Raw genomic sequence first — 17,560 nt, forward strand, 5'->3', positions numbered from 1 at the left:
TAAAATATTGCAAAACCTCTAAATTTTAAAAAACCGCTTGGATTGACATGAAATTTGGCACACACATAGCTAACAAGTCAAAGAAAAAAAGTGATATGCCGATATGTGCTTTTGCCCTGGGGGTGGTTTTCACCCCCTCTTGGGGGTGAAAAAATATTCGTCCAAAGAAAGTCAGGAAATGGATAACCTGGCTAATTTTAAGTAACTTTTGTTCTATAGAGTGTTTTCACTAAGTCAATACTTTTCGAGTTATTTGGCAGTGAATATGTTCATTTTTTCAACAAAATAACCACGCTTTTAGACGGTTTTTCGCAAATAACTCAAATAATAAGTATTTTGTCGAAAAAACATTCTTAGCAAAAATATAGCCTGTAAAAAATTTAAAAAAATGGTGTATATATCACGTCTCTACACCTAGTAGAAGCAGCGTTATAGTTAATGAAAAATAGGTTCATATTCGTCAAATTCCAAATGGAATACTTTAACGTGAAATAACCAAAAATGAAGCACATTTCGGGGAAAACTCATTTCAACTTATTTAAAGTGTTTAAAAAAAAAGCTTCATTTTTTTTTATAAAAAAAATTCTAGCATCAAAATTAAACAAGTTACGCTCAAAATAAAGTTAGTCCCTTTTGGTTTTGCTAAAAAAATCGAGAAATTCACCCCCTAATTAGTATCTTAAATGAACTTAATCGTTACGACTTCACAGGTTTCTTGACTCGTGTATATATTGTTTATATGATCTGTAAGTTTCATCGGTTCAAAGTCCTTATTTTTAAAAGGGTTGTAGTTAAAAGGGGTTGAACGAATCACTGATCACGAATGTATGCAAATTTAGAAACACCAAATCTTAATCAATTTTTGTCTAAGAGAAAAACAAAAAAATACATGATATTCAGAAAAGCAAATCTGACTTTTTTGTGTCTCGAGATTACTGGTATCTCTAACAATTTTTAAGTTATTTTGAAAAAAAGCATATTTTTCAAAATTTAAATTTTTAAAAATTTTACTTTGAAACCAAATTTTTTCAAAAATAAGCACTTTGAATCGATGAAACTTACAGATCATATAAACACAACATAAGTAAAATAATTTGTGGAGCGGTAACGATTAATTTCATTTAAGTTGCTAATTAGGGGGTGGTCTTCCCAATTTTTTTTTTGCAAAAACAAAAGGGACCAATTTTATTTTGAGCGTGACTTGCTTAAATGTAATGCTAGAAACTTTTTGTAAAAAGAAAAATAAATATTTTTTTAAACACTTTAAAAAAGTTAAAATGGGTTTTCCCCAAAATGTGCTTCATTTTGTGGATATTTCACGTCGAAATATTCTATTTGAAATTTGGTGAATATGAATCTAGTTTTCATTGGCAATAACTCTTATTCTACGAGATCCAGAGACCTAACGCGTATACCATTTTTTTTTTACATTTTTATAGGCTATATTTTTACTAGTAATGTTTTTTTTTTTTCAAAAAAATACTTCCTTTTTGAGTTATTTTGCGAAAAACCGTCTAAAAATGTGGTTATTTTGTTGAAAAATGAACATATTCACTCGCCAATAACTCAAAAAGTGTTGTCTTGGCGAAAAAGCTCTATAGAACAAAAGTTACTTAAAATTAGTCAGTTTACCCATTTCCGGACTTATTTTGGCCATATATTTTTTCCACCCCAAGAGGAGGTGAAAACCACCCCCAGGGCAAAAGCACACATCGGCACAATATTACTTTTTTTCTTTGACATGTAAGCTATACGTATGCCAAATTTCATGTCAATCCAAGCGGTTCTTTAAAATTTAGAGCAAAAACCGTGAAAGAATGGTCTACTAGGAACGGAACAAAATATGCTCGAATGCGACTTTCTCAGCAACATTTAGAGAGCTTTCGAAAGGATAAAGTAGATTTTGTGATATAGTCCATTCTTTCACGGTTTTTGCTCTAAATTTTAAAGAACCGCTTGGATTGATATGAAATTTGGCAAACGTATAGCTTACATGTCAAAGAGAAAAAGTGATATTGTGCCGATGTGTGCTTTTGCCCTGGGGGTGATTTTCACCCCCTCTTGTGGGTGAAAAAATATATTTAAAAAATAAGTCCGGAAATGGGTAAACTGACTAATTTTAAGTAACTTTTGTTCTATAGAGGTTTTTCGCCAAGTCAACACTTTTCGAATTATTTGCGAGTGAAATGTTAATTTTTCAACAAAATAACCACATTTTTAGACGATTTTTCGCAAGTCACTCAAAAAGTAAGTATTTTGTCGAAAAAAACGTTCTTAGCAAAAATATAGCCTATAAAAAAGTAAAAATAATGGTGTACGCGTTAGGTCTCTGGATCTCGTAGAACCAGAGTTATAGCCAATGAAAAATAGATTCATATTCACCAAATTTCAAATAGAATATTTCGACGTGAAATATCCAAAAAATTAAGCACTTTTTGGGGAAAACTCATTTTAACTTTTTTAAAGTGTTTAAAAAAACCTTTATTTCTGTTTTTACGAAAAATTTCTAGCATTAAATTTAAGCATGTTACGCTCAAAATAATGTTGGTCCCTTTTGTTTTTGCAAAAAAAAATCGGGAAGACCACCCCCTAATTGGCAACTTAAATGAAATTAATCGTTACCGCTCCACAAATTATTTTACTTATATTTAAAGTGCTTATTCTTGAAAAAATTTGGTTTCAAAGTAAAATTTTTAAAAATTTAAATTTTGAAAAATATGCTTTTTTTCAACAAAAGTTAAAAATTGTTAGAGATACCAAAAATCTCGAAAAACAAAAAAAAAAGTCAGATTAGCTTTTCTGAATATCATGTATTTTTTGTTTTTCTGTTAGACAAGAATTGATTAAGATTTGTTGTTTCCAAATTTGCATACATTCGTGATCAGTGACTCGTTTAACCCCTTTTAACTACAGCCCTTTCAATAATAAGGACTTTGAACCGACGAAACTTACAGATCATATAAACAATATATACACGAGTCAAGAAACTTGTGAAGTCGTAACGATTAAGTTCATTTAAGATACTAATTAGGGGGTGATTTTCTCGATTTTTTTTACCAAAACCAAAAGGGACTAACATTATTTTGAGCGTAATTTGTTTAATTTTGATGCTAGAATTTTTTTTATAAAACAAAAATGAAGCTTTTCTTAAACACTTTAAACAAGTTGTAATGGGTTTTCCCCAAAATGTGCTTCATTTTTGGTTATTTCACGTTAAAATATTCCATTTGGAATTTGACGAATATGAACCTATTTGTCATTAGCTATAACTCTGCTTCTACTAGGTATAGAGACGTGATATATACACCATTTTTTTAAATTTTTTACAGGCTATATTTTTGCTGAGAATGTTTTTTCGACAAAATACTTACTATTCGAGTTATTTGCGAAAAACCGTATAAAAGCGTGGTTATTTTGTTGAAAAAATGATCATATTCACTGCTAAACAACTCGAAAAGTATTGACTTAGTGAAAAAACTCTATAGAACAAAAGTTACTTAAAATTATCCAGTTTATCCATTTCCTGACTTACTTTGGACGAATATTTTTTCACCCCCAGGGCAAAAGCACATATCGTCACAATATCACTTTTTTTCTTTGACTTGTAAGCTATGGGTATGCCAAATTTCATGTGAATCCAAGCGGTTCTTTAAAATTTAGAGGTTTTGCAATATTTTACTGTTAAAGAACGGACTAAAAGAAAAAAGCAGAGAGCCAGTTTATTTTCGTCATAAGTGAGTCAGTTAAGAAGTCAAATTTAAAAGATTTGTCTTAAGATTCTTCGAAAATAACCATCCTTTAAAGGTCAATAGCTCAGTCATTATTGGGTCTACCTAGGTCTTTCTGACTCGAATCTTTTTGTTTTTTTATTAGCCACAATTTTGTTTTTAATGGTTTTTTCTGTAAAATTATATTTTGTTAAAAAGTTATTCATGAAAAACGGTTATAAACCGTGAGTTTTTCAATAAAAAATGCATAGTTTCAATAGCAAATAACTTGGAAAGTGTCAATTTTGCAAAAAAAATTTATAGAACAAAATTTACTCAGAATTAGTCACTCTATCGATTTCCATAGTTATTTTGGTTAAAAAATGTTCATCCCCTAGATGGGGTTGTTTTTACCTCCAGGGCAAAAGCGCAGTTCAGCATAGGGTTGATTTTGAAGAAGAGTGTCAACAGAGCTTAAACCCAAATTTTCATTAAAATCGGCGTTGATTCTCAAAATTTCACAATTTTACAGTTTTTTACCGCTGATGAGTGGTCTAACATTTTTTATTTGTGGCAGAAATATATAAAATATTCAGGACAGTATAGATAAACACACACATTTTTGATTTTGTTATTAATAGTTATCATCATATTTGTGATAACTTGGTGATCTTCATTTTAACAGTGATCTAAAATATAATTTAAATATGTTAATGTATGTTGATTTGTTACAAAAATAGTTTATTTTTAATTACTTGCACAGTATTAATTATTTACACGGTATCTTATATTCATATTCTTATTTCATGTTAATTTTAAAAAATTCTTTTTGAATTTTTTTAACCAGTATTTTTACTAAAGTGGATAATTTGAAATAAAAAAAATACTCAAAATACATTCCTAAAACTTATTTTAGGTAACAGCAGAAAAACCATTTAATATTCTTCACATCACCGATATCCATTATGATCCCAGATATACTGTAGGCAAGCAAAATACATGCAATGAACCAGTGTGTTGCCAGGATGACCAACCTAACGCAACAACTGCCGGAGAAGCTTGTGGATACTGGTCTGACTATATTAACGCAGATATCCCTTGGAGAACTGTAGTAAATGCCTTAGAGCAAACTAAAAACCACGTAAGTCTATATAGGCGAGCGCAGCAATCCCTAAAATTACGTTATACCGACCACGAAAACCAACTTTAACGTGAATGACCTATTTTGGTGGTTCTTTATGTTTTCGAGGTCGCTGAATCTGAATATGAAGCTTATTCTTATCTAGAATTGGTGGAACCTGTTTAAAAATTAAATTTTATGAAAAAATACGAAAAATCAATTTTGATTATTTTTCAACTTTACCTCGCTGTATCTTTGCTCGCTGTAAATATTTTCTTTTAAAAATTTTACTGTGTCATCTTTGAAGTACTTAGATAACAACAAGCTTTGTACAAAAATATTTATATAAATTAAAAGACGAGTTGTTAATTTTTAAATATTTTTTAGTCAGATTTCGTTAGTTTCATGTTTACATAAAAAAGTTAAATGACAAACTTTTTAACTTTTACAATTTTTTTTAGAAATCACATTTTTGCGTTTAATAACTCTGTTTCATTTTAATATTTTTTAAATAATAAATAATATGATAAAACATATATAGTCCATGAAAAAAACTGGGAAAATCTCTGGGAGAAAAACGAACAATCCTATCTTTTGACGTTAACCATTGATTTGTTTTAAACTACAAGAATGGGAAAGAAAAGTTTGTAACATCATCGTTTTCTCAATGATTTAAGGATTTAGAATTGCATTATTTTAATAAACATAAAATCTAAAGAGCTACAATCATAAACGAAATAAGTGAAGTGTAGAAAGAGAAAGAGATAGGACCACAAATAAATTTAATTAAAACTTCTCATAATGCCACATTAGGTCCCCGAAACGTTGTCAATTATTACATTTTCAACTTTTTTCTCGCCAAAGAAGAATATTAGGTCATACTTATTTTTATATTATTTATTATCTATTTATATTCTTTCTTGCAAAATATTAAATTTAAAAAATTTTTTTACATATTTTAGAATTATGACTACGTATATTTCACTGGAGATATTGTACCTCACAGATTATGGGACACAAGTGTAGAAGACAACAGTAAAATAATATCTCAAATATTGGACGCCTTTGCTGATTACTATAAAGTTCCAGTTTATCCCAGTTTAGGAAATCATGAAGCAAACCCAGTCGATAAGTATGTCATTAAGATTTTATCATACGTGTATTAAAGTTCACAGATTGACAGAAGAAAAAACGCTACTCTAATCAGTCACTGTATCAAATTGCTAGTTCTTGAAGACAAACTGATGAAATAGACACAACAATAGTAAATTTAATACTTGAGTTACTTCGCAGTTCATTAATTTTTTTCGAATCCTGAGAAAACTAATAATTATCTCTGAAAATCAAGTATATTCAAATGGGAAATAAGCCACAATTATACCTAAAAATGATTTTATTAACGTTTCGACGCCCAAGTCGAAAACGTTAATAAAATCATTTTTAGGTATAATTGTGGCTTATTTCCCATTTGAATATACTTGATTATAAAAATGCCACAAGAAAATAGCTTCAGAACAATATCTCTGAAAACTTTAAACGCAGAATGAAAGATTACATTATTACCGAGGGCCGAAGGTCCCTTAGAATACAGAAAAAGTTTCTTTTGAATCAGATATTTGAGATTAAAAATCACACTACATTTTCTCTTCCTTTTCACTCCTGTAACTTATTAAAATAAACATTATAGAAGTTTTCAGGGACTTTCGCCTAGAGATGGGAAAAACCTACCGGTTATAACCTAAAACCGGTTTCTTACTCCGCAATAATCGGGTTTACTAGTTGTATATTTTTTGTTCCGGTTATAACCGGTTTTTTTCTTTTTAAAGTAATAACTGGTGAATGTTACCTCTGGAAAAAATAATGAATTTAGCGAAAAATCGGGAAGTCCTTTTATATACCTATTTTGGGGGTCCATATATTTATATTAATCCACCTTCATATCTTTACTGAGAAACATCTATAAGCTGATATAAAAGCATCTATAAGCTAGACAGCTAGTACATTCAAACCTAGTATTGGCTGGACGATAAACACGGATTGGACTAGTATCATTGTTCAAAAAAGGAGTCCTTCCTCAAACAATGCTAGTATACGTAGATCGACTGTCTTTTTATCAGTGGGCGAAATTTGTGGACTACTATAAAATATAGAGCACAAAGGTAATACACTAAGCATCAAAATTAACGCACCACCTTAAAAATTGGATATTTTTGATGTCTCGTATTTCCTAAACCTGTTGTCCGATTTGAGTGATTTTTTAGTATATTACAGTTTTATTCTTTTAGAAAATCGATGTAGTAACATTTTTGCTAAAGAGGTAAGTGTCATTGTATACCGGGTGTAACAATGATTGTGTGTTTTTCCCTTAAAGTTTGGAAAACCCTGTGGAATATTCTAGCATATATAAAATTCTGAAATTAAAACTCAACTGTAGCCTTAGGCTTGATTAACATTTTGCTTTTTAATTCATTCGCTCACATATGTCGGATAATAAAAAAGTTAGGAACTTTAACAACTAGCAATGTTATTCATCAATACAGGGTGTTTCTAAATAAGTGCAATAAACTTTAAAGGGTAATTCTGCATGAAAAAATAATGACCGTTTGCTTTATAAACATATGTCCACAGATGTTTCGTTTCGGAGATACGGGATGTTGAATTTTTTCTTAAAAACTGATAATTATTTATTGCTCTAAAACCGGTTGAGATATGCTAATGAAATTTGGTATGTTTTAAGAGGTATTTATTGTAAATTTTTTGATATACAATTAAGAATTTTATATTCACCATTGGCGTGCATAGGGGTATAAACATTTTAGATACATACGGGGTACATACGGGATGTTAGTTAAAAGTTAAACCGTATCTAAGTAAAAAACCGATATAACCGAAAACCGGTGTTTTGTGAACCACCAGTCCCAATTTAATACACAATATTTTAAAAATCCCTAATAGCACAAGGACGTCCAATGGACGTCCATTGGACGTCCTTCACGGACTTTAGGGACGTCCATTGGACGTCCGTTTTCGTCCGAGGAACGTCCTTTATACGTCCTATTTTGGTCCAAATGTCGCGCTACCGAACGTCCATTGGACGTCCATCTAAGGTCCGAGGGGACGTATATTGGACCTTAATCGGACGTAATTTGGACCTTGATCGGACATCCTAGGGGACGTAAATTGGACCTTAATCGGACGTAAATTGGACCTTAATCAGACGTAAATTGGACCTTAATAGGACATAAATTGGACCTTAATCGGACGTAAATTGGACCTTAATCGGACGTAAATTGGACCTTAATAGGACGTAAGTTGGACCTTAATGGGACGTAAATGGGACCTTAATCGGACGTAAATTGGACCTTAACCGGACGTAAATTGGACCTTAATAGGACGTAAATTGGACCTTAATCGGACGTAAATGGGACCTTAATCGGACGTAAATTGGACCTTAATCGGACGTAAATTGAACCTTAATCGGACGTAAATTGGACCTTAATAGGACGTAAATTGGACCTTAATCGGACGTAAATGGTACCTTAATCGGACGTAAATTGGACCTTAATCGGAAGTAAATTGGACCTTAACTGGACGTCCTAGGGGACGTGAATTGGACATTAACAGGACGTCCAATTTTGGTCCAAATGCCACGTTGCCAAACGTCCAATGGAGGTCCACTTAACATCCGAAGGGACGTTCGGTGGACGTCAATTGGGCCTTCATAGGACGTCCCAGTTTGGTCCAATGTCTTGCTGCCGAACATCCATCTAATGTCGTGGGAAATAAAAAACATATTTTTTAAGGAACTTATATTACATCTTATATTAAATTACAATTATTGGATATTACATTATTTACATTAAATTACAATACACTTCTCCAAGAAATTAACGCACCACCTTAGATATGGGGTATTTTTGATGTCTCGTATTTCCTAAACCTGTTGTTTCATCTAAGTGATTTTTTTATAATATTATAGCCTAGGCTATATGTTACCTCCTTAAGCTTGTCACGCACAGGGAGCTATGCTGTAATATATGTACATTATATCATATCGCTCTCTATAGTAATGAGTGAGCCTGCAGACAGGAAACAAATGGTTCCGTATGTACAGGCTCTCTCATTACTATAGAGAGCGATGTGATATAATATATATTACAGTATAGCTCCCCGTGCATGACAAGCATAAGGAGGTACTTAACCTATAGCCTAGGGCCTAGGCTAGAATATTATAAAAAAATCACTTAGATGCAACAACAGGTTTAGGAAATTCGAGACATCAAAAATGCCCAATTTTTAAGGTGGTGCGTAATCGGCTGTATATACAGGGTGTAACAAAAATACAGGTCATAAATTAAATCACATATTCTGGGACCAAAAAAAGTTACAGCCCTTTGAAATTACAAAATGAAAATCGATTTTTTCGATTATATCGAAAACTATTAGCGATTTTTTATTGAAAATGGACATGTGGCAGTATTATGGCAGGAATATCTTAAACAAAAATTATGGTGAAATTTGTGCACCCCATAAAAATTTTATGGGGGTTTTGATCCCTTAGATCCTCCCAAACTTTTGTGTACGTTCCAATTCAATTTTATTATTGTGGTAGGTACCATTAGTTAAATTCAATATTTTTGTTTCTTAGTATTTTTCAGATAAGGCAGTTTTTATCGAGTTGCGACTTCTTTTTTAACATGTCTACATAAAAATTTTATGGGGGTTTTGTTCCTTTAAACCCCCCAAATATTTGTGTACGTTCCAATTAAACTATTACTGAGGTACCATTAGTTAAACAGAATGTTTTTAAAACTTTTTTGCCTCTTTGTATTTTTTCGATAAGGCACATTTTATCGAGATCTGGCTTCTTTTTTAATATGGTTCAAAATATACCTAAAAATGTAAAGCATAAATAAGTCTGCATATTATTACCAAGTCTCCATAATCGTACTTAACCATATACAAATATGTGGTGGATTTGACAAATATTCAAAATATTTCGATAAAAATTGACTTTTCGAAAAAGCAATAAGAGGCAAAAAAGTTTTTAAAACGTGTTTAAATGGTACTACAATAATAAAATAATTGAAACGTGCACAAAAGTTTGGGGGGGGTTTAAAGGAACAAAACCCCCATAAAATTTTTATGGGGTGTCCAAATTTTACTATAGTTTTTTCGTAAGATTTTTCTTGTGTGCACATTTGTACTAAGGTAAGTTAGGTCCAATCAAACTATTTTTGGTCCCAGAATATGTGATTAAATTTATGACCTGTATTTTTGTTACACCCTGTATATATCTACATACTTCGTCTAATTTACTAACTGTTGTGCGTCATCCGCGTCGTAGTCTGTGAGGTCGCATGATACCAACACGACATATTTAGGCGGTAGGTGTGTCCTTTTTTAGAATCACTTTGCTGAGTACACTGGAAATACAGACTCTAGACATATTTTATTATATACGCGTAGAAATAATATTTGAAGATTTCTATTAATGTTAACCTAAAGAAATACACAATAATATGTTTCATTTAATTTGTATAAATGGATTATAAAGCGTTTTTATGAAGCAGATTTGTTCGGATCACACTGTAACTGTAATCGAACGAAGGTGACATTTTAGAATAAATTGGTAACATTTATTTGACAGTTGTGGTGATGACACTTCATATTTGTTTATATTCTTTACTATAAGTATCTGTTTTATTTATTATATTTACTGTCTTTATTATTTACTTTACTATAAAAAGATCCTCTACTATAAAAATATAAATTTCACCTAATTTTATAACGACTTGGAATAATCATCGTGGTATCTGACAACTTTTTTAGTTGTTATTGTAGACATACTTATACAAAGAAACCTACCGGCTTTTTGCCAAGAGTTCGGAGCCGTTTTTTAATTATTAACAATGCAGTGCAAAAACGCTTGCACTGCAAATCTTAAAAGATTATAACTTAATTCTTGTTCTCTATTTCTTAAGTTTTTACTTATTTACATTGAATATTAATTTGTTTTGTTGTATAATCCACGTTTACAATAATTATGTGATATATTTGATTTAAAATGGATTCAGGATCTTTTTATACTTTGGCAACTATGTCAACTTAGATCTCTGGCGTAGATAATGACATGCAACAGTAAGTAAATTAGATGGACTGTAGGTTATATTTGGTTCTTGGGACATCAAAGTATATTTTTTAGACATTCCCTGGATATAGTCACAGATGTGACATACCTCCGATTTGTTTTTTCATGAGTCTTGTAAGAGAGACTAAAAACTTTTTTTATAGTCACCTCCTGTTTTCATATATTTTTTGACATGTTTTGTAGTAAATTCAACTATCTATTTACTACAAAACATGTCAAAATTTACATGTGAAAGCAGATGATCCTAAAAATGGTTTTTCGTCTCCACAAAATTCATGAAAAAGCAGATAGGAGAATTATTGTACATTACAATTCTCTGATGTTTGGGAAAAAGGGCTTAAGTCAGAATTCACATCGATAATGTTTTGATGATTTCTACAGTACTGTAGTAGATTCTACTGTACATACAGTTTACATCTACAACAGTTTTTTTCTGGTCCAGAAATCATCAAAACATTATCAATGTGCAATTCTGACTTAAGTCCTTTTTGCCAAACATAAAAAAACAATCTGGTCATAACTGACCAAGGAGCAATTTTAATTTAACCTAAATGACTACTGTTTCTTAAAATGAAGAGCTTACCCCATAGCGTCTCTTATCTAATCTAACAAGATCGTGCACTATTCTAACATACACAGGCACAGCACACAAGCACTATGCTCCGTTTTTCACTATCACCTATCACTCAAACTAGTTCAAAAGGCTTTGTCCTCTTCAATCTTCTAGTTTGCCCAGTAGTATCGAGGAGCTGGATTTCCTCGATATTCTTGAACTTATGAAGTTGTTCAATTGCTCGTGTTGCTCGTGACTTCCTGCTATCTTCTTGATATTTGTTGATAAAGTAATAACTTATTATGCATGGACAATGTGGACTTTCTTCCAACTAGCCAATACACTTTTTATATCTCTCTTTTGCCTTTCATAGCCACAAGGCTATACATTTCCTTCTTGTTTTTTTTTGTAGACCACTTTCAGCTGATTCTAAAAAAAATTAAAATGAACGGTAATTTTTCTATTCTTTACAATTAAAAATCAAAAGATATAGATACTATTTACAGGTAATAATATGCATGCATAAATGATTCGTTTCATAAAGAATAAAGAAAATTGAAAACGGATTTTATAATACTTACAAAATTGTTTAAACAAGAGATCCAGCCAGAGCCCAGAGCAAAAACTAGCACACAGTACAGCAAAAAAGCCACTAATTTCCATTTCCCACACCCCCTTATCGATGTATTTTTTTCCAATCAAAATTTTTACTAAATTTTTAGGTTATCGGTTATCTTACGAAAATGAAATTATATGAAATGTGATGACTTGATGACCAATGACCACGCGACGCTACATAGATATTCGCGCGGCAAATTTGAAAATGAACGCAAATTGAACAGTAAATGGCCTCTCTTAAAATCTTGTAATGGAAAATTTTACCCCTCCAGGAAGACATTGTACATAGAATATCTTGTGGTAACTTTCCACCCATAATTTAATCAGATAGATGTTCACGGAATAGAACGGTAGTACCTACATTCCTGGAATGTTTTGTGTTGTTAGGATTAAACTTTTATTTTATTTATTCTTGAATATTTCCTATTGTTAAACATTGTAACCAATAATTTACAAATAAGATTTTCATTACATTACATAAAATCAAAAACATGTTTTGGATATTAAACTATAGGTTATAATTGTAATAATTGTATATACAATTTTGAATTAAGATTTAATCTTTTCGATTTAAACTACAGTAAAACCTGTGTTACCGGCCCCCTGCAAACACCGGCCACCTGTACTAACGGCCAGTTTAAAAATTCCCCAAACCATTTACAGTAAAACTTGTCAGTAACGGCCACTAAAAATGAAAAAGCTATTGGCCGATATAGAAAGGTGACCGGTATTGCCAGTTTTTGTAGTCTAGATATAATTGGTTTGGGGAATTTTTAAACTGGCCGTTAGTACAGGTGGCCAGTAACACAAGTTTTACTGTATATCTAGACTACAAAAACTGGCAATAACGGCCACCTTTCTATATCGGCCAATAGTTCTTTCATTTTAGTGGCCGTTACTGACAGGTTTGACTGTATTTCATTAACGTAAAGTTAACGCCTAAGTTAATATTTTATTGAATTATTTTGCTATTTGATCCCGTTAATTGGTATAATGTGTACAATTAAATTTATAAGCGTTCATAAAACGTCCGTATTTCGTCCAGTATGGACGTCCAAAGGACGTTCAACGTCGGACGTCCAAAGGACGTCCATATTTATTCCGTCCGAAGGACGTCCAACGTCGGACGTCCAAAGGACGTCCATATTTATTCCTTCCGAAGGACGTCCAACATGGGACGTCCAAAGGACGTCCGTTTATAGTCCATGGACGTAAGGACCAAAAATGGACCTATTTTGGACGTCCAAAGGACGTCGTGTGCTATTAGGGAATACTTATAAGTTTTCTCAGGATTCGAAAAAAATAAATGCATTTAGAAAGCATTAGCCCGAAATTTTGCGCCTACGCTCTTGAACTAGCCTAGATACTGAACTAAGTTCTTAGATCTGTAAGTGTTTTATATCAGTGTAAAATGTGTTTGTTTCTAAAGACCAATTTATTTATATGAAGTCAACACCCATCAATAAGGTTTGGGACAGATAAATATGAAATATCTGTGTGCCCTTTCAACATTAATGTTGGCGACATTCCGGCTGTAGTAAATCTTCCCAGTTTCCACTTGTATATACAAAATTTCACAGTTTTGGGTTTGAGATTTGATCCTAGTTATAATAGGGGTAATTTAAATAAATACATTCCTCTAAGTAGAGTTTCACCACAAATACCATTGACAATAGGCCTGGATCCTGCGTACCAAAAAAAAGTTAATTAATGTCAAGCTGAAAATGTGTTAACAGCTTAACGGTGTCTAGTCGGACAAACTTTGATGAAGGGGAATACTGGAACAGGGGAAGTTTTAATTGTGAAACAGGTTACAGGTTTCGAGCTTCAGACTTCGAAAACGTCCCATATATTTTGTCGGAAACTACTTCTAATTGATTTGTTACCCTTTTATTAAAATCTCATGCAAAAATCAGACGGCTATATATCACCAACATAATTCCTGTCATTTGACATGTTCTTCTTGTCGGACTTATTTAAATGCCCAATATATTTGTCGGATAATTTTTTTTCATATAGGTAATATATAAAGTTTGTTATTGAATAAACATAATACCAACCTGCTAGTTTTCCCAATCATAAATTAGTCAGAATGACACGTTCCACAATTAAAATCACGTTCCATAATTAAAACTTCCCCTATTCCAGTGTTCCCCTTCATCAAAGTTTGTCCGATTAGACACCGTTAAGCTATTAACAAATTTTCAGCTATTACTCAACTTTTTTTGGTTCGCGTAATTTAGGGCTACAACACTTATAACACTAAAATTCTGAATTTAAATTATTAGTTATTTTGTTATTTTAGTTTATTTTGCAAGACCTCTTTCAAAACTTTGAGGTTTAACTTGCAATGACCTCTTTTATGAATTTTATTACATTATTGATAAATAACTTCCATATATACCGATGTCAACAAAAACAGCAAAAATTCTTAAACGGGTTTAAAAAAAATTATTTTCTTTAAATTTGTATTCTAAAGATAGCAAAAAAATGAGAACCAAAGGTTATATTTTTAATTTTTGTTCTGGGAATGACTACTTATCCAAAAGAAGGAAGACTTTTTCAAAGGTCTGCTGTAATTACGTTTCTTTATGAGAGCTCTGTGTTATATTGAGAAAATTTTTAAAGCAGTTAATAAATAAGTTATTTATAAATAAGTCCTATCATTATGTAGTTTTATACAGGGTGTCCCGAAAAGATTGGTCATAGATTATACCACAGATTCTGGGGTCAAAAATAGGTTGATTGAACCTCACTTACCTATATACAATAGTGCACACAAAAAAAGTTACAGCCCTTTGAAGTTACAAAATGAAAATCGATTTTTTTTCATATATCGAAAACTCTCAGAGATTTTTTATTGAAAATTGACATGTGGCATTGTTACGACAGAGATATCTTAAAAACAAAATTAAGTAAAATTTGTGCACCCCATACAAATTTTATGGGGGTTTTGTTCCCTTAAACCCCCCCAAACTTTTGTGTACGTTCCAATTAAATTATTATTGTGGCACTATTAATTAAACGCATTATTTTTAAAACTTTTTTGCCTCTTAGTACTTTTTCGATAAGCCAGTGTTTATCGAAATATTTTGAATATTTGTCGAATCCACCACATATTTGTATATGGTTAAGTACGGTTATAGAGACCTGTTAATAATCTGAAAATTTATTTATAATTTACATTTTTAGGTATATTTTGAAAAAGAAGCTACATCTCGAAAAAAGGTGACTTATGAACAAAAGACTAAGAGACAAAAGTTTTAAAAACACTGTGTTTAACTAATGGTACCACAATAATAGTTTAATTGGAACGTACACAAACATTGGGCGGGTTAAAGGGACAAAACCCCCATAAAATTTTTACGTAAATATATTGAAAAAGAAGCCGCATCTCAATAACAACTGGCTTATCGAAAAAATACTAAGAGGCAAAAAAGTTTTAAAACCGTTGTGTTTAACTAATGGTACCACAATAATGAATTAATTGGAACGTACACAAAAGTTTGGGGGGGTTTAAGGGAACAAAATCCCCATAAATTTTTTATGGGGTGGACAAATTTCACTACAATTTTGTTTTAAGATGTTCCTGACATAAGAATTATACACGTCCATTCTCAATAAAAAATCTCTAATAGTTTTCGATATATTGAAAAAAATCGATTTTCATTTTGTAACTTCAAAGGGCTGTAACTTTTTTTGTGAGCACATTTGTACTAAGGTAAGTTAGGTTCAATCGAACTATTTTTGACTCCAAAATGTGTGGTAAAATTTATGACCACTCTTTTCTGGACACCCTGTATAGGTTGTACTATTATTTTAGTTACTCAGAAGAAACAGACCCCTCACTTTCAAGTAAATGGTTATATGACTTACTTTTTCAAAAACTATCTAAATGGATGCCCATCGATGAAGTCAAAGATACAATACTGAAAGGAGGGTACTATACAGTTTCGCCAAAGAATGGACTGAGAGTTGTTGTTTTAAATAATAATGTTTGCAACTCAGGAAACTGGTAAGTGTTTTGTTTTATTACTTCTACGGAAGATCTAAATTAAAAATCAGAAATTCGATTAAGAATAGAGCAGTCAAGAGCAGTCATTTTGAAGATGAGGGTTAGTCACCAAGTACTAAATCTGCAAATCCCATATCGGATAGTAAAATCTTAAATTCACTCTATTATTCTTTATGATGTCGAAGCCTGGACTGTTAATGTTGACTTAATGAAAAAGCTGAAAGCTTTTGAGATGTGGCTTTTTAGGAGAATTTTGAAAACACCATGGACCGATCATAGTACGAACGAAATGGTATTGCTCAGAATGGGAAGAGATGGAGAACTTTTGACCGCCATTAAAAGGCGAAAGACAGCATAATTTGGACACATACTTAGAAATGATAAGTACGAGTTGTTGTACAGTCCGTCTAATATACTTACCGTTGCACGTCATTATCTACGTCTACGTCAAACATCTAACTTGACATAGTTGCCAAAGTATAAAAAATCCTGAATCCATTTTAAATCAAATAGATCATATAATTACTGCGATGTGGATTATACAACAAAAGAAATTAATATTCAATGTAAGTAAATAAAAACATTAGAAATAGAAAACAAGAATTAAGTTATAATCTTACGTTAAACTAAATAATAAAAACAATAAATATAATAAAACAAATACTTATAGTACAGAATAAAAACGATTCTGAAGTGTCAATATCGCAACTGTCAAATAAATGTTACCAATTTATGCCAAAATGTCACCTTCGTTCGATTACAGTTACAGTGCGTTCCGAACAAATGAGCTTCATATAAACGCTTTATAATCCATTTATACAAATTAAACGAAACATGTGGTTGTGTATTTCTGAAAGTTAACATTAATAAAAATCTTCAAACATTATGTATACGCGTATATATAATAGAATATGTCTAGTGGCTCTAATTCCAGTGTACTCGTCAAAATGATTGAAGAATAAAACAAACCTACCGCCTAAATATTTTGTGTTGGTATCATGTGACGTCGCGGGCTATGACGCGGATGACGTGCAACGGTAAGTAAATTAGACGGATTATAGATGATTATGACCGGTACAATAGAAGGAAAATGGATCCTGGTAGACGACAAATATCTTGGCTGAAAAACATTCGCGACTGGACCTGGTTGAATACACACATGCTTTTAAAAAAAGTAAAAGATAGCGTGCAACGTTTCTACGACTTAATTTTTATCCTCGTCCAATTTTTACGGCATCTATCATTTATCGGTGTGTAAAACCTGATTTATTTTATTTTGTGTTATCATTGCTGCTGAGATAACAGCCGTAACAACAGATACCTGCGATGCTGTGAACTACAATAAATTGCTTGATAAAATATAGGTATAACACTTTAAATGATCCTAATCTGAGGA

General features: G+C 31.7%; 1 protein-coding gene across 3 annotated transcripts in view; it reads left to right on the forward strand.

Moving 5' to 3' along the window:
* LOC114337214 (sphingomyelin phosphodiesterase 1) overlaps nucleotides 1-17,560 on the forward strand; it is a 53,269-nt gene that overhangs the window by 11,521 nt on the left and 24,188 nt on the right. For 2 of the 3 annotated variants that reach the window (XM_028287619.2, XM_050644415.1), the window contains exons 4-6: nucleotides 4,624-4,848; nucleotides 5,790-5,959; nucleotides 15,973-16,164. In XM_028287619.2, coding sequence (XP_028143420.1) covers nucleotides 4,624-4,848; nucleotides 5,790-5,959; nucleotides 15,973-16,164 — 587 coding nt within the window. The remainder of the gene's footprint in view (nucleotides 1-4,623; nucleotides 4,849-5,789; nucleotides 5,960-15,972; nucleotides 16,165-17,560) is intronic. The other variant, XM_028287620.2, reaches the window with a different exon arrangement.

This window comes from Diabrotica virgifera, chromosome 1, assembly GCF_917563875.1.
Source record: "Diabrotica virgifera virgifera chromosome 1, PGI_DIABVI_V3a".
In the NCBI taxonomy this organism is placed as follows: Eukaryota; Metazoa; Arthropoda; class Insecta; order Coleoptera; family Chrysomelidae; genus Diabrotica; species Diabrotica virgifera.